Consider the following 22,042-nt stretch of genomic DNA (forward strand, 5'->3'; position numbering starts at 1 on the left):
TAAAATTAAACTTATTTTCCCCCAAAAAACGGAAGGAAGTATGCACTCAACACACACAAAATGTTTTCTTGATTTTGACAAACAATCTCATGAACTGGAAACATATTTTTGAGCTGAATCGAAATGTCAAAGTGAGTGAGGATATATGTTAACCTGGCACTAAAGAGCATCCGATCAACTAGGGTTTAAATCCCCTCCCATCCTGGTTGATGGAAACAAAAAGTATGATGATGCATCATATCTGTGAAGAGGAATCTTGGGGGAATTACGGGACAAAGTTCGAACTTTATTCAATTCGGGCGGAGTTTGCATTTTATGTGTCTCAACTCGACTCGACGCACGAGGAAATATGTGTTCCATCATCACAAACATAACAAGGATGGTATCAACAACAATGTATATGTATTGATTGATACTCACCGGCAAGAGAAGATGATACGCAGTAGATATAAGTTGGATTTCTGCCAGGATGTTTGGACAGGAAAAGAATGTTAAATTGGGTTAGAGGCAGAAATATACTGGGAGAAAATACTTTGAAAAAAAAGTCTTACTATTCGTTTAATGAAATAGAAGATTTTGATTTGAAATTACCCAAAATTTAAAATGCACGATTAGATTTCAAGTTGCTAAAATTTTTAAGACTTTTTATATACAAATTTTGCAAATAAATGTATTGGGGAAAAAAATAAAACAGATATTAAAAAAATTAAATATGTTTTTAAGAGCCGATTTTTCAATCTTCTAATAAAAAGTCAGTTAACTGTTCGAAGAATAAAGTTATTAGGCTCATAAACAATCAGATAACAATATTGAATTTTTCAATCAAGAATAATTTATTCTACAGAATAACAAAAAAAAATTGTCAAATTCAAAAATATTCAAAATTAAACGTCATTTTTATTTTTATTATTTACCTAATAATTTTTTTTAAACAAAAAAATTTAAATAAAGTTGGTATGCTATTTTCTATTAACTATTTAACACATTATGTTTCTGTCAAATGTTTGCTTACTGTTAACATAATTGAATCTTCTTCCATATTGAAAACCTCGACTTTTCATTCAAAAAATTTGAAACTAGGTTTTTAAATGTCGCCGAACAGGCTGAATCGATTATCCAACTTCACACCCGTTTTACCTAAACTTAAGAGATTGTGAAGTTATTAAACAGACAGTAGAATGTAATTTTAAAAATATGTATATTAAAATTTTGTATGTGAAAAAAAAAAAAATTCAAAAAACTAAGACTCAAAATAAAGCTTAAAGAAAGTTTTTGATGTCCGGCTGTGATATAAGTGTAAATTGTTAAATTTGATTTTTGCCGTCTGATTGATAAACATTGTATGCAATAGGAGCAGAGGAGAAGCAAATAATGTGATATTTATTGAACAATTTAATAAAATAAATATGCCCCTGAAGAAGTTAGAAACACCTACGAAACGTTGGGAATGGAATAAAACTTGTTTTATTCGCATTTTCTTCAAGAAGAGTAGCAAAGTGCCTAATAAATAACAGTAAAAATAAAATGCACGACTGGGGTCGCACGTACTTGCTCTTATGATAAAAGAAGATTTTATGTCAAAGCTTTTTAGGAAAAATATTTTGAATTAGTTATAATTGAATTAGTATGTCAAAGTTAATCTAAATCTTTAGAGTCGTTTTCGGGAAAATTGGAATAACTCATTAAGATGTACGGGAAGAGCCGACATCCGCGATTTAAAAAAAAAAGTTAATGTCATATTTTCACTATCCGCATTAAAAAAAAAAAAACTAAAAACGCAGATATGTTAGAACTACGTACAGTATTACGTGTGTTAAATTTAATCAAAATCGTTAGAGCCGTTTTCGAGAAAATTGCAATAACTCGAAAGCTTTGTAAGGGAGGTATACGTTCTAAGCGAAGTATTAAAAACAAAAAAAAAAAAAACAACCTTGGAAATTACAAAAAAATCATATTTACCAAATTTCAAGAAAATCCGTCCGCCCGTTTAGACTGCAGCTTCATGTACAGCTTTTTGTGACGACGACGCACCGACTCGACGCACCGACTCGACGCACCGACTCGACGCACCGACTCACAGACCGACGGACGTCATGACGAAAACTTTTTCGGACTTCTCCATCATCGTAATGTTAGTTTTGATTAAAACCTCGAATTTTTTTTGACACGAAACCAATACTTGCCCTATAGCTATAGAGCAAGTAAAAATACTCATTGATTCTGAAATTACATCTTTTTAAATAGCTTCGGCCACAAAAAGAGTACCGTTTTTAATTTATTCACTTAAAAATTAACTTTTGTAAACAAAATTTATTATTTTTGTTATTTTTTTCTTCGTCCTTGCTATTACAGTTAAAAAACTAAAAAGTATTTTATTTTATGCTGCATCTGTATTTAGAAAATAAATAAAAATAATTTCCTTTGATTAATAATAATCCTTTGCCAAAGTTGAATATTCATTTCCTATTTAAATAATAATTAAAAAATGTTTATAATTAAAAATTTTTCAATGTAAAATACTACATTTAAGAGTTAAAAAATTATTTATGTACTTTTTTGAAATTTTGATTTCTTTATCCAGTCCAATGTATGTATGTTTTTGAAAATTTTGCTAAATATAACTTAAACCCGTTGAACAGTTCTCAAAACTAAAAGATATTTATGACTTGGCCTCAAGTTTTTGCATTTTTTACACAATTAGAAATCAAATTAAATGATGAACAAATACAGAATTTTTAACGATTTTGCAAAAACACGCTTAGAGCCAAAAATAATAATGGCGTTAATTTACACGAGACCAATTTTTTTCGGTAGACTGGTAACCTTACAGTAACCAAGTTTACCAAAACAATGTTCGAAATTTTAAATGGTGTAAGTCAAGCATAGATCATTATTTCTCTCCGTGTAAATACCAAAAATGCCGTCATCTCTTCTTGTTGATAGATGAAATAACTTCTAGAGAGAAACTTCAAAGTGAAATTTTATTTACACAAAAAAAAAAAAAAGAAACAAAACAAAAAAATAAAACACACAGTCCATGTCTGTAGGGATATTTAAAAAAAAAGGAGTTGAAACCCGCATTCATTTGAGAATTTCTCTTTTCATAACTCTCTTTTTCTAAGTCCTTAGAGAGAGACAAAAATATTTACCATAGAAATATCTTCTGGAATAACAATCGCATCATTTTGTCTAAATGGAATTTAAAAAGAAAAAAAATACAATAAATTTTTTTCCAACATTTTCAACATCCATCTCTTGTTTCAGATGTTATATTACTCTAGCACAGGCATTAACTCTTAGCATGGGTGGCAGTCCGTGTGGCCCAGCAGGAACTGGCAAAACAGAAACTGTCAAGGATATGGGCAAGACGCTAGCTAAATATGTGGTCGTATTTAATTGCTCCGATCAAATGGATTACAGGTAAAATAAATATATCTCATTCCTCCAAGTACCTACAAAATGGGAATATAATAGAAAATTGAAAAAAGAAAAAACTATAACACATCTTCATTATATTGCATTCCACTAATTGAATGTCTGTTTTATTTTATCTCCCATACGGAGTCTTAAAAAAAAAAAACAAATAAGACTTTGAAATAAATTCCAACGTGTGTTTAAGCTATTTATCCTATTTTTTTTTTCAATTTTTCTTTTACTTTTTAGGGGATTGGGACGAATCTACAAGGGACTATCGCAATCCGGAACTTGGGGTTGTTTTGATGAATTTAATCGTATTGAGTTACCTGTCCTGTCTGTGGCAGCACAACAAGTTGCTGTTGTTCTAACAGCCAAGAAGGAAAAGAAGAAATCATTTGTATTCACAGATGGCGACACAATTGAAATGAATCAGGAGTTTGGAATTTTTATTACTATGGTAAGTTTTGAAGGATGGATTGGGTTTGAGGGGGGCTAGTGGATGGTTTGTTTTTTTATTAATCGATGGAAAATTGGGTGGGTCTGACGTGACAAGTGACCTACTTTTTGAAAATACAGTAACAAATACGATACTAAATGGTATTAAGGCCTTTGAAGACTTTAATGTCCTAGAAAATACTGTTTTTGACAGTTAAAATATAGCCTATGTTCATTTGCAGATTGAAATCTATATCTCCACCAAATTTCATTAAAATTGGATGAATATTGTAAGCTACCTGCTGCCACATACAGACAAAACAAAATTCAAATTCGTTATATTCGTAGTTTTATTGAGTATTTTTCTCAAAAACTTTATTTCTCTTCTCAAAACTTCTAGACAAAGAGACTATAATTCAAAATAATTAGCTTTCAATGAAAATTGGCCTTAGGTTAGGTACCTATATTATTAGAAAATTTATTTAAACTGTATATCCCCTTAATCTTAGCTGTCCTCTAAGAAAAAAAAAATTATCAAATTAATTACCTAATATTAATTTTCCGATAAGAGAGAAAATGTACCCATAACTTCAAATTTTCAATAATAAATTTGTTACGATACAACCTGACGTTTTCAACTTGTCTATATGTATAAAAATAGATCCATCTTACCCCTATAGCATAGTGCCTAATGCAAAAAAAAAGGTTAATGAGACAAGAAGCGTATAGCAGATAGGCTTCTATAAATTAATCGTCATTTATATCTTGATTTTTTGATCAAAACGAAAGGAGGTTGGTAGGTGTTTGTTTATATGACGAAAGGAGAAAGCTGTCTTCCTTTGAGAAAACGATAAATAAATATAAACAAGACAAGACGTTTTTGCTCGGGCTGCTGATATCGAAGCAGTTTAAGTTTTATTTTCCATCAGCAAAAGGCTCCACAGACATACAGTGGGGGTAAATTGGTTAAATGGTGGCATAAAATTAATTTATGGAAAAGAGTCATACACTCCTGGGATTTGCATTTCAGAATATTTATGTTTAATCCAGTCAAATAAGGATTTAACCTCGGAATGAATGTTAGTAGAAATTTTTTTTTTATTCACTTTCTTCCTTTTGCCATTCTATAACATATCTCAAAAGTCTAGAAAAATCTCATGTCCGCTTGTCGCGATTTCAAGGTCAAATCGCGAAATGGAGATTTTCAAAATTAGCAAAAATAGGCTATGGTATTATATACACATATGATACATGATTTCAAGGTATTTTTTAATGCTGATTCCAAAAAATCTAAAAGCAAGGCAATCTGACGTCTCTGAAAAAAGTTATACCTGTTTTTCATCTTTCAACCCATATTATTATAACAGTTGCTAACTTACTACCGAAAAACCCTTAAAAGTAATTGTAGCGGAATCATATTTTGCATGAGGGTTTTCATATCCATTATCATTAAGAATCAAAACAATGCAATGCAAAAAACATTTATATCTATGACAAAATGGTATTTTTTGAGAAAAGGGGAAATTTTGGGATGTGCACTAAAAAACATCCTGGTACAATCTTGGAATTAGTGCTAATAGGCTAATTTTTCTGTTTCTATCTTTGTTTGGATATTCTATAACTTATGTCAAAAATCTAAAAAAATCTCATGACCGCAAGTTCTTATTTTCCAGGTTAAACTAAGTTAGGTGCAGATTTAAAAAAATAATAAGAAAATTTTAGATTCTTATATGTATACCAACATAACCCATATCATTTCAAGGTATTTTTTAACGCTGATTCCAACAAAACACACAAACAAATCAATATGACCATCCCTGAAAAGTAATGTACCTTATTCATGTTGATCTGACACAAATATCTGAAGAGTAGTTTTTCAATTTTTTCAAAACTGCACCTTATCTTCAAACCAAGAAAATTAGCGGACATGAGATTTTTTTAGATTTTTGAGGGTAGTTAAAGAATATCCAAACAAAGATTAAAATGAAAAAATTAGCCTATTAGCACTTATTCCTAAGATGAACAAGAATCTTCTTTAGTGCACATCATAAAATTTTCCCCTCCATCACAAAATACCATTATTTCGTAGGTATATATATTTTTTGTAATGGATTGTTTTGATTTTTAATAATGATGGATTCTAAAATCTTCATGCAAAATTTGGTTCATCTACCATAACTTTTAAGGGTTTTTCGGCAGTAAGTTTGCAACTGTTATAATAATATGAGTTGACAGATGAAAAACAGGTATAACTTTTTCCAGAGACGTCAGATTGTCTTGATTTTAGATTTTTTGGAATCAGCATTAAAAAATACCTTGAAATCATGTATCATATGTGTATATAATACCATAGCCTATTTTTGCTAATTTTGAAAATCTCCATTTCGCTATTTGACCTTGAAATCGCGACAAGCGGACATGAGATTTTTCTAGACTTTTGAGATATGTTATAGAATGGTAAAAGGAAGATATTGAGCAAAAAAAATTTCTACTAACATTCATTCCGAGATTTACCCCTTTTTTCTCCTTATTTTACTGTATTAGTTAGTTTCTATCAAGTTTTATTCAACGAAGCGTAAAAAGCGATACAAAATTTAAAATTATAACTTTGGATGAGAATATTTACGTGACTAGAGTTTCTAATAGATCTCGGTTTTCACTTTTTATTAGAGAATCAAATTTTCTTTTCAACCATATGCAACACGATGTGATTCTGAGAAACCTTTTAAGACTCTCGATTATTTAAATATTTTTGCCTGAAATTTAAAATCGCTTAAAAAATATACGACTCTTAAAGTGGTTCTTCCAACCCTAACAGCACAATTTGACTTTAATTTTGATAGTCTACAAATCATTTGTACTAGTAAATTCAAAAAGAAATTAATTACCAAAATAAAAAAATTGTAACTTTGGATGAGAATATTCCGGTCAAGAAGCTTTATAACAGATTTTGGATTCAATGCTTCCTAGAACACTAAATTCTGCTTTCAATGATATGTAACATGATGTATTTCTGAGAAGTCATCTTTTAGACTCGAAAGTCTAAATACTTTAACCTAGAATTTAAAATCGTCGAAAAATGTCCGTCACCATAAACTTTACAGCACATTTTGACTTAAGTTTTCATACCTTTTTTAATAAGTAACTTTTTTTAAAGTTGTAACTTTGTATGAAGATATTTCGATTAAGAAACCTTGTTATAAATTTTGGTTTGCAGTATATTTTACAATACTACATTCTGCATCTAACGATATGTAACATGATAATTTTCGTAGAAAGATTCAAGGAAGCTTGGCTGTTTTAATAACTCCATCCAAAGTTAAAAAAGCTTTTAAAGAGTAGTAAGAATCTTTTATCTTTTTACAAACCAAAAAAAACTAAAAACAAGGCTTGCTATTCTTTTGGAGGACTTCTATTTTAATTTTTTTTCTAAGCTTTCTATGATTACAACCCCACTGTAAGACAGTTAAATTAGATATAGGGTTTTGAATCTAAAATTAATTACGGTAATCTGTAGTAGAGTTTTTTTTTTAAAGAAAATAAATATCGACGAACGACTATTCCTCTTCCTTTTATTCTTTTTTTCTCCATAGAATCCTGGCTACGCTGGTCGTAAAGAACTACCAGAAAATTTAAAAATTCAATTCCGTACCGTTGCGATGATGGTACCCGACCGGCAAATCATCATACGTGTCAAACTAGCATCGTGTGGTTTTTTGGAAAACATAACTTTGGCAAGAAAATTCTACACTCTATACAAGTTATGTGAGGAACAACTCACCAAACAAGTGCATTATGACTTTGGTTTGAGAAATATCCTTTCTGTATTAAGGACATTGGGTGCTTCGAAACGTAGCAATTCAAAAGATAGTGAGAGTACGATTGTTATGCGGGTATTGAGGGATATGAATCTATCCAAATTGATTGACGAAGATGAGCCTTTATTTATGTCTCTAGTATCGGATTTGTTCCCCAATCAGGTTAGTTATGAGTTCAAATATCTCTTGGATCTTATATTTAACCTTTTTTTTTCTGTACAGACTTTGGAAAAGACAAATTACCCAGAGTTGGAAACAGCAATAGCTCAGCAAGCTGATGAAGCAGGTCTGGTCTATCATCCACCGTGGGTGTTGAAATTGATTCAATTGTATGAAACACAAAAGGTTCGTCATGGTATCATGGCTTTGGGGCCAAGTGGTGCCGGTAAGACCACCTGTATTCACACATTGATGAAGGCCATGACCCAAATGGGGACAGTTCATCGAGAGATGAGAATGAATCCGAAAGCTATAACTTCAGCTCAGATGTTTGGTAGATTAGATGTCGCGACTAATGATTGGACTGATGGGATATTTTCAGCTTTATGGAGGAAGACTTTGAAGAGTAAAGGTGGGGAGAATATTTGGTTGGTGCTAGATGGTCCAGTAGATAGTATTTGGATTGAGAATTTAAACTCGGTGCTGGATGATAATAAAACTTTGACACTTGCCAATGGAGATCGTTTGGTAATGGCGCCGACTTGTAAGATCATATTTGAGCCTCATAACATCGATAATGCATCACCAGCTACGGTCTCGAGAAATGGAATGGTCTATATGAGTTCTTCCGGGCTCGATTGGAGACCAAGTAAGTTGTTAAAAAATATAAGGAAGCTTTCGAAATACCAAAACCTTGGTTTTTCAGTTGTACAAGCTTGGCTCAAGTCCCGTTCACCGGGGGAAAAGACTGTCTTTAGTGACCTCTTTGAGCAGTCTTTCTTGTCAATATTCAATTGGGGTACACAGAACTTGAAACTACTGATGTCGGTATTGCAGTGCAATATTGCTCAACAAATGCTATTTATCTTGGAAGGCTTGGTACCGGTTAAGAAAGACGATGAAGGTGCTGTCAGCATGTCCAGCAAGGACAGCCAAGAAGGTAAGGGGTTCTGGAAGAGCAGTAGATAAAATTTGGACGCAGCTTAGTTGAAAAAGTCGTTCAGACCCTAGATTTCAATAGCAGATTGCCCAGTGACCTACGCTTTTTTCAAACCTTGACCTGAGAAAATTGGAGAAACAATGATTTCTTGAGATAATTCTGGAGATCTTTTATTTTTTTTTTTAATAATTGGATTGAATTTTCAAAATTTTACCCCATGGTCATGGGAATGACTTATTTTCAGGTAAAACAGCCGATGGAACGGCTCCAAATACTTCGAAGTGTACTAATAAGCCAAGTGATAAAGCTCCTACTGCAGGTTCGGCAAAAGCTAAACCTGCAGAGCCAGCAACAGCTTCGACAGCGGCAGCTCCTGTAGAGCAGCCAAAAGAAGAGAAAAGGCGTCTTTCGAACGCCAGTGAGGGCGGTAAAGTATCCCTCCACCAAAAAATCTCTATGTGTTGATAAAAAAAAAAAACGTGAATGTCCTGTGATGTCTTTAAAAATATATATGTGTGTGTCCTTTCGTCCGTTTTCAATCTTTTTGCACAATTTTTTTTTCTCTTCACAAACAAAAATTTCTCTTCTCTTTCTCTCTTTGTGTCATGAATCTACTCCGATCAATCGAATACAATAGTTTTTTCTCTCCCCGTCCCTCTTTTCCTCTCTCAATTTTAGATGAAATCCTTGAAGAAGTAAAATCTGATGAAAAAGAAGACACCTGCACACCGGAACATCTTCATCGGCTATATATATTCTCCATTGCCTGGGGTCTTGGAGCATACCTTAACTCTGTTGACCGATGCAAGTTGGACGTCTATGTGAAAGAGACTTTTCCACATTTCGATTATCCAAAGATGAAAGGACAAGACAGTACGATATTTGATTTTTTCGTTTCACCTACCGGAGTGTGGCAATCATGGAAGACACTAGTCACTCCCTATATGTATCCGGAGGTATCGACACCCGAGTACTTGAGTATCTTGGTGCCGATAGTTGATAACGTCCGGATTGACTATCTTATCGGAACTATTGCAAACCAGGAGAGAGCTGTAATGTTGATTGGTGAACAGGGTACTGGCAAGACAGTTATGATGAAGAATTTTATGAAAAAAATGAATCCTGAATCGTATATGGGTAGGTCATTTAATTTCTCATCGGCTACTAGCCCCTATCAGTTTCAGAGGACTATTGAAAGTTATGTGGAGAAGAGGGTTGGAGTGACATTTGGTCCACCGGGAGGAAGGAAATTGATTGTGTTTATTGATGATATCAATTTACCAGAGATCAATGAATGGGGTGACCAGATTACGAATGAGATTGTCCGTCAAACCATGGATATGAAAGGTTTTTACAGTCTTGAGAAGCCCGGGGATTTTACGACTGTTGTTGATGTGCAGTATGTTGGAGCTATGGGACTTCCCGGTGGAGGAAGGAATGATATACCTTCGAGGTTGAAGAGGCAATTTAGCGTCTTCAACTGCAATATCCCCGATAACGATTCGATTGATAAGATCTTCCGAGTTGTTGGGGAAGGTCACTACAATAACAAACGAGGCTTTGCTCCAGAGGTTAGGAACCTTGTTAAAAAGTTGATATTTATCACCCGGTATATCTGGCAGAGAACCAGGGAGAAGCTTCTTCCAACTCCCGCCAAGTTCCATTATGTTTTCAGTTTGAGAGACCTGTCTAGAATATGGCAGGGTATGGTGGGAACCCTATCTACAGTTATTACTTCGGAAAGTGTTTTAATGTCCCTCTGGAAACATGAATGCACTCGAGTCTTTGCTGATCGATTTACCACAGTTCAAGATAAAGAATGGTTTGGTAGTGAGCTGGCATGTTTGGTACGTGACGAGCTTGGTGAGGCTCATGCGGAAATGATCATCCCAAGTCCGGTATTTGTGGACTTCATGCGAGATGCTCCAGAACCAACTGGCGAAGAGGGAGAAGATGCTGATATGGAGTTACCGAAGGTCTACGAGCCTGTTAGTTCACACGATGTTCTCCGGGAGAGATTATTTATGTTCTTGGCACAGTTCAATGAAATGGTTCGAGGTTCCGGAATGGATTTGGTCTTTTTTCCAGATGCTATGCTTCATTTGGTTAAGATCTCCCGGATCATTAGACATCCCAGAGGGAATGTCATGTTGGTTGGAGTTGGTGGATCTGGTAAACAATCACTCACGAAACTGGCTTCATTCATCGCTGGGTACAAGACTTTCCAGATTAGTTTGACAAGGTCTTACAATGTCGCCAATTTCTTAGAGGATCTTAAGCTGCTTTATAGAACATGTGGAGTTCAGGGTAAGGGTACCACATTCCTCTTTTCCGATTTGGACATCAAGGAAGAAGGTTTCTTAGAGTATTTGAATAATATCCTCTCATCGGGTGTCATATCAAATTTGTTCACCCGCGACGAACAAGCCGAAATCGTTCAGGAACTTACCCCCGTTATGAAACGTGAGAACCAACGAAAGACTGCAACTCCAGAAAGTGTCATGGAGTTCTTCTTAGCTCGAGTTTGTACCAATCTCCATGTAGTTTTCTGTTTCTCACCCGTGGGGGAGACTTTCCGGGCTCGAGTTCAACGGTTTCCAGCATTGGTCTCTGGATGTACCATAGATTGGTTCCAGCCGTGGCCCAAGGATGCCTTAGTTTCGGTAGCTCAACATTTCTTAAGTGATTTCGAAATTGAATGCACACCAGAAGTGAAAAAAGAGCTAGTTACAGCTTTGGGATCAATACAAGATGTCGTCTCGGAAACTTCGGTAGAGTATTTCCAAAGATTCCGAAGGGCTACCCATGTGACTCCAAAGTCTTATCTCAATTTTATTGCTGGCTATAAGAATATCTATCAACAGAAACAGAAAGAATTGGGAGATGGTGTTGAAAAAATGGACACAGGTTTGGAAAAGCTTAAAGAAGCTTCAGCTTCGGTAGAGATTCTGAAGAAAGACCTGGCTGTCATGGAACAAGAGCTTGTAGAAGCTTCGAAAAAAGCTGAATCGGTGCTGGTTGAAGTCACTGAGCGGGCAATGCAGGCTGAGATTGTGAAAAACCAGGTTATGATTGTGAAAGAGAAAGCTGAAGCTTTGGTAGCCTGTATAGCAAATGAGAAGGCTTTAGCTGAAGAAAAGCTTGAAGCTGCCAAGCCAGCTCTAGAAGAAGCTGAAAATGCTCTAAATACCATCAAACCAGCTCACATAGCCACCGTGAGGAAATTGGGACGTCCTCCACACTTGATTATGCGAATTATGGATTGTGTATTGATTTTGTTCAAAAGGAAGTTACATCCTTGTATCGCTGATGCCGGAACTCCCTGCCCCAAACCATCTTGGCAGGAATCATTAAAGGTGATGTTTTTTTTTGTGTGTGTGTCTCTTCCAACAGAAATCCTCTTAATCCTCTTTTTATTTTTCGTTGTAGATGATGGCGAGTGCAACATTTCTACTTCAATTGCAAAACTACCCCAAGGACACAATCAACGATGAAATGATTGACTTGTTGCAACCCTATTTCCGAATGGAGGACTACAACATGGACATGGCACGACGAGTTTGTGGTGACGTTGCTGGTTTACTCTCTTGGACAAAAGCTATGGGCTTCTTTCATAGTGTTAACAAAGAAGTACTTCCGTTAAAGGCAAATCTCACAATGCAGGAAGCAAGATTGAAGGTAATTTCGCATATCTTCCCACGGTCTATCCACCCCTTTCCTACCCACACCTCCACAGAGTAGAACTTTATGATAAATATCGGTTTTTTCGTTGCATCACACAGCTTGCCATGGATGACTTAGCCGGTGCTGAGGAACAATTACGCGAACGTGAGGATGCATTGCAGCAGGTAAAAAATCAGTATGACAAAGCTGTGGGCGAAAAGCAACGTCTAACAGATGCAGCTAATGTTTGTTTGCGCAAAATGACAGCTGCCACAGCACTCATCAACGGTCTGACAGATGAAAAACATCGCTGGACAAATCAAAGTAAGGAATTTAAAATTCAATTAGGTAAACTTGTTGGCGATGTTCTTTTGGCAACGGGTTTTTTGTCCTATTGTGGTCCTTATAATCAGGAATTCCGGACGAATTTGATCAAAACTTGGATGACAATTTTAAAACAACGTGTCATTCCGTTTACTTTGAATTTGAACATAACGAGTATGTTGGTTGATTCGTCAACAGTTTCGGAGTGGACTTTGCAGGGTTTGCCAAATGATGAGTTGTCAGTTCAGAATGCACTGATTGCTACCAAGTCGAGTAGTTATCCCTTGTTGGTGGATCCACAAAGTCAGGGAAAGATATGGATTAAGTGCAAGGAGGATAAAAATGAGTTGCAGATTACGTCATTGAATCATAAGTATTTTAGGACTCATTTGGAAGATTCCTTGTCTTTGGGAAGACCTTTGTTGATTGAGGATGTGGGAACGGAGCTGGATCCAGTGATTGATAATGTTTTGGAGAAGAATTTCATCAAATCGGGAAGTATCGAGAAGGTTCTTGTTGGAGACAAGGAGTGTGATGTTATGCCGGGCTTTATGCTCTACATTACCACAAAGCTTCCCAATCCAGCCTTCAGTCCCGAGATGAGTGCAAAGACCTCGATAATCGATTTCACTGTAACGATGAGGGGTTTGGAAGATCAACTTTTGGGAAGAGTGATTTTAATGGAGAAATCTGATCTTGAAGCTGAGCGAGTGGCTCTCTTTGAAACGGTGATGCAGAATCAGAGAAATATGAAAGAGCTCGAAGCAAACCTCTTATATCGTTTAAGCTCATCTCAAGGCTCTTTAGTCGATGATGAAGCTTTGATTGAAGTTCTTCGTGTGACCAAATCGACAGCGGAAGAAGTCAATCAAAAATTGAAGATATCCGAAATCACTGAAAAGAAGATTATGAAGGCTCGTGAAGAATACCGAGCCGTTGCAGCTCGGGGATCAATTCTATACTTCTTGATCACTGAAATGAGTAATGTCAATGTTATGTATCAGAATTCGTTGAAACAATTTTTGGTGATCTTCAATAATTCCATCACCAAGTCGACCAAATCCAGTGTTACTGAAGAGAGGATCAATATTATTCTCAGGTATTTGACCTACGAGGTTTGGGCCTTTACAAATCGGAGTTTGTATGAGAGGCATAAGCAATTGTTTACATTGATGTTGGCTATCAAGATTGATTATCACAAGGGGAATATTACTCATGAGGAGTTTATGGCTTTTATAAAAGGTGGAGCTTCGTTAGATTTGAATGCTGTGGCACCAAAACCGTTTAGATGGATCTTGGACATAACTTGGTTGAATTTGGTGGAGATTAGTAAACTGGATACGTTTTTGAATGTCTTACAAATTGTAAGTTTTTGAGAACGAAGGGTTATGAGGTCTCTAATTGAGTCTTTTTTCAGATTGAATCGAGTGAGAAAGAATGGCGGGTATGGTACGAAGCTGAAAAGCCTGAAATGGAAGATATCCCTTGTGGTTACCAGGCTTCATTGGATGGGTTTAGGAAGTTGCTGTTGGTGCGTTCATGGAGCCCGGATAGAACGATTTCTCAAGCTAAGAAATATATTGAAGGTAAGTTGAAAATTTTCAAAGTTTGTTTGGCGATTTCTTGAGAATGAAAAATCTTCACTTCTAAGTAGTACACCCAGGGACCTTCGATTTTCTTTAAAAAATATTGAAGTCGAGTTAATGGTTGAATTTTGTCAATGTTTGTTTGGCGATTTCTTGAGAACAAAAACCCGTAGAAGAGTCTGGTTTTTAGTGCTGAAAAGCCTATCCAGAGACCTCTAATTCGTACAGAAATATATTAAAGGCCAGTAAATGGTTCAATTTTTTCAAAGTTTGTATGAAGATATCTTGAGAATGGAAAATCGTATAAGCTCCTTTTTTTCGCTGCTGAATAGTATATCCAAAGACCTCAATTTTTAAAAAGCAAAATAATATGTATATCGAGTTAATGGTTGAAAAAAGTTCAATGTTTGGTTTCCGATTTCTTGAGAATGAAAAACCGTACAGGCGTCTGATTTTCACTTTTAAATAGTATATGCGGAGACCTTTGATTTCGTAAGGAAATATGTTAAAATTGAGTAATTTATTGAAATTTTTCAATGTTTGTTTAGCGATTTCTTTAGAGTGAAAAACTGTACAGGCGTATGATTTTCACTTCTTAATAGTTCATCCGGAGATCTTTGATTTTGTTAAGAAATATGTTGAAATTGAGTGAATTATAAAATTTTTTCAATGTTTGGTTAGCGATTACTGGAGAATGAAAAACCGTACAAGCGTTTGGTTTTCACTTCTACGTAGTGTATCCGGAAAATATGTTCAAATTGAGTTGATATTTTTAGATCTTTCGTTGACGAATTCTTGGAAATGAAAAATCGTTTAAATTTCTGGTTTTCATTCATAAAGAGTATTTTTGATTTCATTAGAAAATATATCGAAGGCGAGTAAATAAATTAAAATTTTTCAATGTTTGGTTAATGATTTCTTCAGAATGAAAAATCATACAAACTCATGATTTTCAGTGTTAACTAGAATTTGTTATTTTCCATAAAATTGCATCCCTTTTGTTCTCCTGTTCACAAATTCTCAAATTAATTACAGAATCCCTTGGTCCCGAATACAGTGAAATGCAAATTCTCGACTTAGAAGCCACTTGGTTAGAATCAGAACCACGTACACCGTTTGTTTGTCTGCTATCAATCGGCTCCGATCCAACTACACAAATAGGAATCTTGGCCAAACAGAAAGGAATCCGTGAGTTAAACATCAAAAACTACCCCCACATACCTGTAATATTGATTTAACAATCGTTTCCCACTCAAAAATGAACACAGCTCTAAAATCGGTCTCAATGGGCCAAGGCCAAGAGTTCCATGCCCGCAAAATGATACTCGAAGCAATGGCTACTGGTGGCTGGGTATTGCTACAAAACGTTCATCTTTCGTTGCCATTTTGCACAGAAGTGATTGACTTGCTGGTTGAATCTGAACACATCGATGATTCGTTCCGTATGTGGGTAACTACAGAACCACATTCGGAATTTCCTATTGGATTATTGCAAATGGCTATTAAATTCACCAATGAACCACCTCAAGGTATTCGAGCAAGCATGAAACGAAGCTATCAGGTAAGTTACGAGGAGGAGGAGGAAGTGGGTTTGGGGTAATTTCTTGCAAAAATTGTTTATTTTTTTTCTATTTCTATTTTTTTTTTTTGTAAATGTAAAAAGGCTTTTAGTCAAGATTTTCTGGATTACACATCAGCCCCACAATGGCCGCCACTATTATATACTGTTGCTTTCCTGCATACTGTTATACAAGAACGTCGTAAATTTGGTCCTCTTGGTTGGAATGTACCGTACGAATTCAATCAGGCTGATTTTGCCGCAAGCGTGCAATTTATTCAGAATCACTTGGATGAGATGGATCCGAAGAAGGGTGTATCATGGCAAACGGTTTGTTATATGCTTGGTGAGGTACAGTATGGCGGCAGGGTTACAGATGATTTCGATAAACGACTTTTGACTACTTTCACGGCCGTTTGGTTTTGTGAGAATTTACTGACGTCGGCATTTGAATTTTACAAAGGTTATCGGGTGCCAGTGACGAAGAGTTTGCAAGGATTCATTGACTATATAAATAGTTTGCCAGCAAATGATACCCCAGAGGTGTTTGGATTGCATCCGAATGCAGATATCACGTATCAGATAAATACAGCTAAAGGTAAGTTTTTTTGATGGGTGAGTGTTGTTTGATGGGGTTTGATTGTTTATCAAGCAAATAATGTGGATAGAGAGATTTTTGGGATGATATGGTCGGAATCATGCAAATACTGCAATAAAGCTTTGAAAAGTGGAATTTGTGTAGAAGTTTCATTGTATCGGATATGATTTGGAACAGTGACTTCTTGTTTTTTGTAGAAATTATCAGAAGCGCAATTGGCAATTCATGTACAATGTAGATTGTAGGTATACATTCAAATGGATAAGCACAGTTTAGAGTTTTGGCAAATAGTTCAGTAGCTGAAGAGCACCGTACTTTCACTTCCTGAATTGAGAAATTTTGTTTTAAATATAAAAGAGTATAATCAATACATGGTTTGCAGGCAGTTCTTCGGACGAATTTTGTTAGTACAGCAAAGAATTTGAATGCATTAACCTATTAATTGTAATCTCACTAGAAAAGAACTTCTTTGAAAATGGTTCAAAAAAAGATTAAGGGGTAATAACACCTTGTAAACCACGAAATCGAGATTCATTTTCATCAGCGTATAAAACAGAGAAGAAATATTATTTGCTTTTGGTGTTTGTTTAGTTTAATTAAATATATTAATAGGTAACAGAATAGGCTAATGTTAAATTTTTTAATGATGTGAAATTTTTTAAATGGCGGTGTAGTTCAGGATGATAGTAAAATCCTGTGCTCCCATCGGGCGACCAACTAACTCCTACAGTTTTTAACCGATTGGGCTGAAATTTTGTCATCATTAAAAAATTTAACATTGGCCTATTCTGTTACCTATTAATATACTTAATTAAAATAAACAAACACCAAAAGAAAATAATATTTCTTCTTTGTTTTATACGCCGATGAAAATGACGCTCGATTTCATGGTTTACAAAAACATAAATTTTTAATAAGGACATATTTGTTTTGGTCCGATGAATTCCACATCGATTTAAAAAATTTTGACAGCACATCAGGCTTTGAAGGTACTTCAGTTAAAACTCAGGTACTGAGTTAAAACTTTCTTTTGAAATTTTTACTTGCGATATAAGTACTATAAGGCAAGTTTAGGATTCTTAAAAAAATCGAACTCGAGATATGTACATAACAACTTTACATGACATTACGATATTGGAGAATGCCAAAAATGTGGGTCCGGCAATCCTGTCTGTCTGTCTGTCTGTCTGTATATACCTCGAGCTACAGCCTAAACGAGTGAAATGATTTCCTTCAAACTTGGTAGTTAGCAGTTTTGGGAGATTCCCTAGAGAAAAAATTGAAAGTTTTTTTTTATGACTAAAACTAACGGTACCTGCCATATAACGGAAATAGAAAAGTTAATTTTTTCAAAAACGGCTTTAACGATTTTGATTCAAATTTTTCATACATAAGAGCCAACTTTTGAAATAAAAAAATATTTTTTGTACTGTTATTAACGTTACCTGTCATAGAACGGTTTTTTTTTTGGTTTCTGAATATCTCGTACAACATCAACGAAAATTTTCATCAAAAAGCGTTTATGTAAAGGTAATATTAAAATTTTAAAACATTTTCAAAAAACAAATTTTTGGATTTTTAAAAAATATTTCAAATTTTTTTGTTTTTGAAAAATCAATTTTTTGAAAACGGTTTGGTGAAAAAATTTGAAATTTCGTTTTTCAAAATGGCATACCATATTTTTTTTTTGAAAAATGTTAGAAAATTTTTATATAGGTATACAAAATTAATTTTTTAAAATACGGCTCTAACGATTTTCTAAATTTTATTTTCTAAAATTCTTTTTTATACAAGAAATCAAACCGCATACTTGGTTTTGTGTAAAAGATCATTTAAAACGGTCTATAGTCAATTATAAAAAACAGATTATATTTTTTTGTTCACTACTTATGAAATTCCATAAAAATATGAAACAAAAAGCTTTAACATCAGAGTAACTTTTACCATAAGAGCAAGTACGTGCAAACCCAGTCGTGCAATTTATTTTGATTTTATGTAATTTAGTTCAAATTCGATAAGATCGTGTCTTTTTTGTCAAAAAAACATTCGAAGAACGGGTCTTTTTCAATTAACTTCAAAAAGAATTTTAAAAAAAAATGCAAATACATAAACTGAACTCATAATCATCAATTATGCAATTTTTGAAAAAAGATGAGCTCGATTAAAAATGTTTTATGTATCAAAAAACTCCCATTTTCATTAAAAAAAACTTGGCTAGATTAAGAAAAATTCAGCAATAACTAGGAACAACTTTCAAAATTTCAAAAAAATTCACATGCTCATTAAATAAGATGGCTCGGGTGTTCCAACTTTGAAAATTATATAAAACCCATAATTTGAACTTCATTGTGCCTCAGCAAAACAAAATTTGAAAACTCATAAGTTTTAAAAATATGTTTTTTTTTTCAAACCTGTAAGGTTTTTTAAACCTTTTGGAGAAAGGGTGTTTTTTTTGAGTGAAGGAAACATACATAAGTATTTAATACATTTCAGTTATAAACGAATCATTGGGTTTTTGGTACTTATTCCAGAATTTACTCCTCCTTCGAAAATGAGAACAATTTAATTTATTTTACCTATAATTTATTTTATGAAGTCTCTTTTTTCTTGCCTTGCCTTTTATCCTAAATGTAAGGTTATTAGCAAATTTCATTAGCGTTACCCATCAAATTATTTTTCAGTAAAAAAACACCCTTTAAACCATGATATTCTTATAGACACTTTAGATTCTTGTTTCCAATCTCAAAAGTTATATAGATAATTGTTGAATTGCAATAGGGTACCAGTATTATTATTACTTTGTTTTTGCAAAAAAAAAAAACCCCAAATTTTCTCTGTACCTCAAAAAACACCCTATTAAAAAAATGTAAAGACTTATTTCATTAGTAGTTTCCATAGCAACTATAACATTTTTAATAATGGTTGTAAAGGTACCATTTATACCATTGATACATTTAATAACCTAAAATATTTTAATAGACTTCTTAGATGACTGTCGTAAATTTTTGGTACCCCAGTGTATCATTTACATAATATGTCATAGTTTTTTTTTGTATTATTTCTCAGTTTTAGCTTAAAATAAACACCCTTTCACTCAAGATAATTTTGTAAAAAGTTTAAGATCTTAATTCTTATAGGTAACAAACGAATATTTTTCACCAAGTTAAAAAAAAATATGTCAGCTAATATGGGACCTGTATCAGACATATAATTCAACCCTTCAAAAAACACATTTTGACCAACAATAATTTGAGGACCTTATCCTTGTGTTTGCTTAATCTAAAACCCAAACAGTGTTTCATGTTTGTTGACATGGCTTTCGATTATATTTTACTTGTTGTACTTAAAAAACAAGGACCCTTACGTCAAATCGAGAATAACTTGTCTTAAAGTAATCGTATTGACGTGATTTTGATGTTATTAGATCTGCCTAAAAAAAACTTTCAAACATGTATCACATGATTTTATTTCACAACCAATTTTTTTCCTTTCTCCGCTAAAAAAAATACCCCTTGCACCCGAACTATTTCCTTCAAATAGGGGTTTGGAACGCACAAGTCCCTGTTTAAAAAATTGTTGAGAGAATTACCGAAATTAGGAATATATTGGCATTGGCGTGGAATTTACCTCAAAAGATTTATTTTGGTACCTTAAGACCAAATCCAGCCATAAATCAAAAATTTTGACCCGAATCAAAAATACTCTGATTTGCAAGTTCACTAAACTATTTGGTTTATTTTTAGTCCCTCAGATACTTGAAAATAAAATTATATCCTAAGCATCTTTTAAGACATATGTACATAGTTAGTTTTTTTTTTTTGTTGATAAACAAATTGACTTTGACACTTGTCACTGACAAACGTCAAATTAAATCAATAACTGTCATTTTTTTCATCACTAAACAGTTTTTTTTTTATTCATTTAACCTTTCCATCAGGTATCCAGACAAAATTAATTACATCACAAATAACCTTTTCCTATTAATTTAAGCTCAATGCGTCTAACACACACACTTATACTTTGACATCATTATGTCAACGTACATGATATTAATTACATAGACACAATATATCCTCTCAACACTCTTAAAAACATAACAATTACGTGCGTGTTGTTTCTGTCACTTTTTATAATAATGTAAATTTTTTGACGTTTTCTCCGACTTCTTCATCGTCACATCATATTGAACATAGAATATATCATAAAATTCATCACTACGTCATAGTCAATAGATTTTAACTTTAGGTTCGAAAGTTGGAGCATGGGTTTTTTTTTTGTTTGGAGAAAATTTCATTTCTGTTGATGGATGAATAGCAACGACCATCATCATGTCAGCAGAGAAAAGAAGCACTCACATATTCATCATGCCTGTGTGTTTGTTTGTTCATTTTGTATTTTATTATATTGATTCAATTATTCAAAAGGCGAGAGCAGCAACAGGCCTATAGGTCTTGAGATACATAGACTTTTGTATTACCATGTGTAGTAGGGTTATCAATATACAATATCTCCCAGAGGCTTAGGATGGCTTTACTCTTCAGTTAAGGGTTTGTTTAGGGATTCCTAAAATTAATGATTGAATGAAATGAATGAAATGAATGAAATGAATGAAATGAATGAAATGAATGAAATGAATGAAATGAATGAAATGAATGAAATGAATGAAATGAATGAAATGAATGAAATGAATGAAATGAATGAAATGAATGAAATGAATGAAATGAATGAAATGAATGAAATGAATGAAATGAATGAAATGAATGAAATGAATGAAATGAATGAAATGAATGAAATGAATGAAATGAATGAAATAAATGAAATGAATGAAATGAATGAAATGAATGAAATGAATGAAATGAATGAAATGAATGAAATGAATGAAATGAATGAAATGAATGAAATGAATGAAATGAATGAAATGAATGAAATGAATGAAATGAATGAAATGAATGAAATGAATGAAATGAATGAAATGAATGAAATGAATGAAATGAATGAAATGAATGAAATGAATGAAATGAATGAAATGAATGAAATGAATGAAATGAATGAAATGAATGAAATGAATGAAATGAATGAAATGAATGAAATGAATGAAATGAATGAAATGAATGAAATGAATGAAATGAATGAAATGAATGAAATGAATGAAATGAATGAAATGAATGAAATGAATGAAATGAATGAAATGAATGAAATGAATGAAATGAATGAAATGAATGAAATGAATGAAATGAATGAAATGAATGAAATGAATGAAATGAATGAAATGAATGAAATGAATGAAATGAATGAAATGAATGAAATGAATGAAATGAATGAAATGAATGAAATGAATGAAATGAATGAAATGAATGAAATGAATGAAATGAATGAAATGAATGAAATGAATGAAATGAATGAAATGAATGAAATGAATGAAATGAATGAAATGAATGAAATGAATGAAATGAATGAAATGAATGAAATGAATGAAATGAATGAAATGAATGAAATGAATGAAATGAATGAAATGAATGAAATGAATGAAATGAATGAAATGAA

At 33.4% G+C, this 22,042-nt stretch overlaps 1 protein-coding gene across 1 annotated transcript in view; it reads left to right on the forward strand.

Annotated features, from left to right (window-relative positions):
• The window catches only part of LOC129920175 (dynein axonemal heavy chain 5), a 78,960-nt gene that overhangs the window by 33,990 nt on the left and 22,928 nt on the right, over positions 1–22,042 (forward strand). The window contains exons 18-29 of the mRNA XM_056001401.1: positions 3,265–3,420; positions 3,664–3,874; positions 7,446–7,832; positions 7,893–8,478; positions 8,536–8,769; positions 9,448–12,125; positions 12,199–12,447; positions 12,552–14,120; positions 14,174–14,342; positions 15,378–15,530; positions 15,611–15,903; positions 16,006–16,498. Coding sequence (XP_055857376.1) covers positions 3,265–3,420; positions 3,664–3,874; positions 7,446–7,832; positions 7,893–8,478; positions 8,536–8,769; positions 9,448–12,125; positions 12,199–12,447; positions 12,552–14,120; positions 14,174–14,342; positions 15,378–15,530; positions 15,611–15,903; positions 16,006–16,498 — 7,178 coding nt within the window. The remainder of the gene's footprint in view (positions 1–3,264; positions 3,421–3,663; positions 3,875–7,445; positions 7,833–7,892; positions 8,479–8,535; positions 8,770–9,447; positions 12,126–12,198; positions 12,448–12,551; positions 14,121–14,173; positions 14,343–15,377; positions 15,531–15,610; positions 15,904–16,005; positions 16,499–22,042) is intronic.

Source organism: Episyrphus balteatus, chromosome 4, assembly GCF_945859705.1.
Source record: "Episyrphus balteatus chromosome 4, idEpiBalt1.1, whole genome shotgun sequence".
Lineage (NCBI taxonomy): Eukaryota > Metazoa > Arthropoda > Insecta > Diptera > Syrphidae > Episyrphus > Episyrphus balteatus.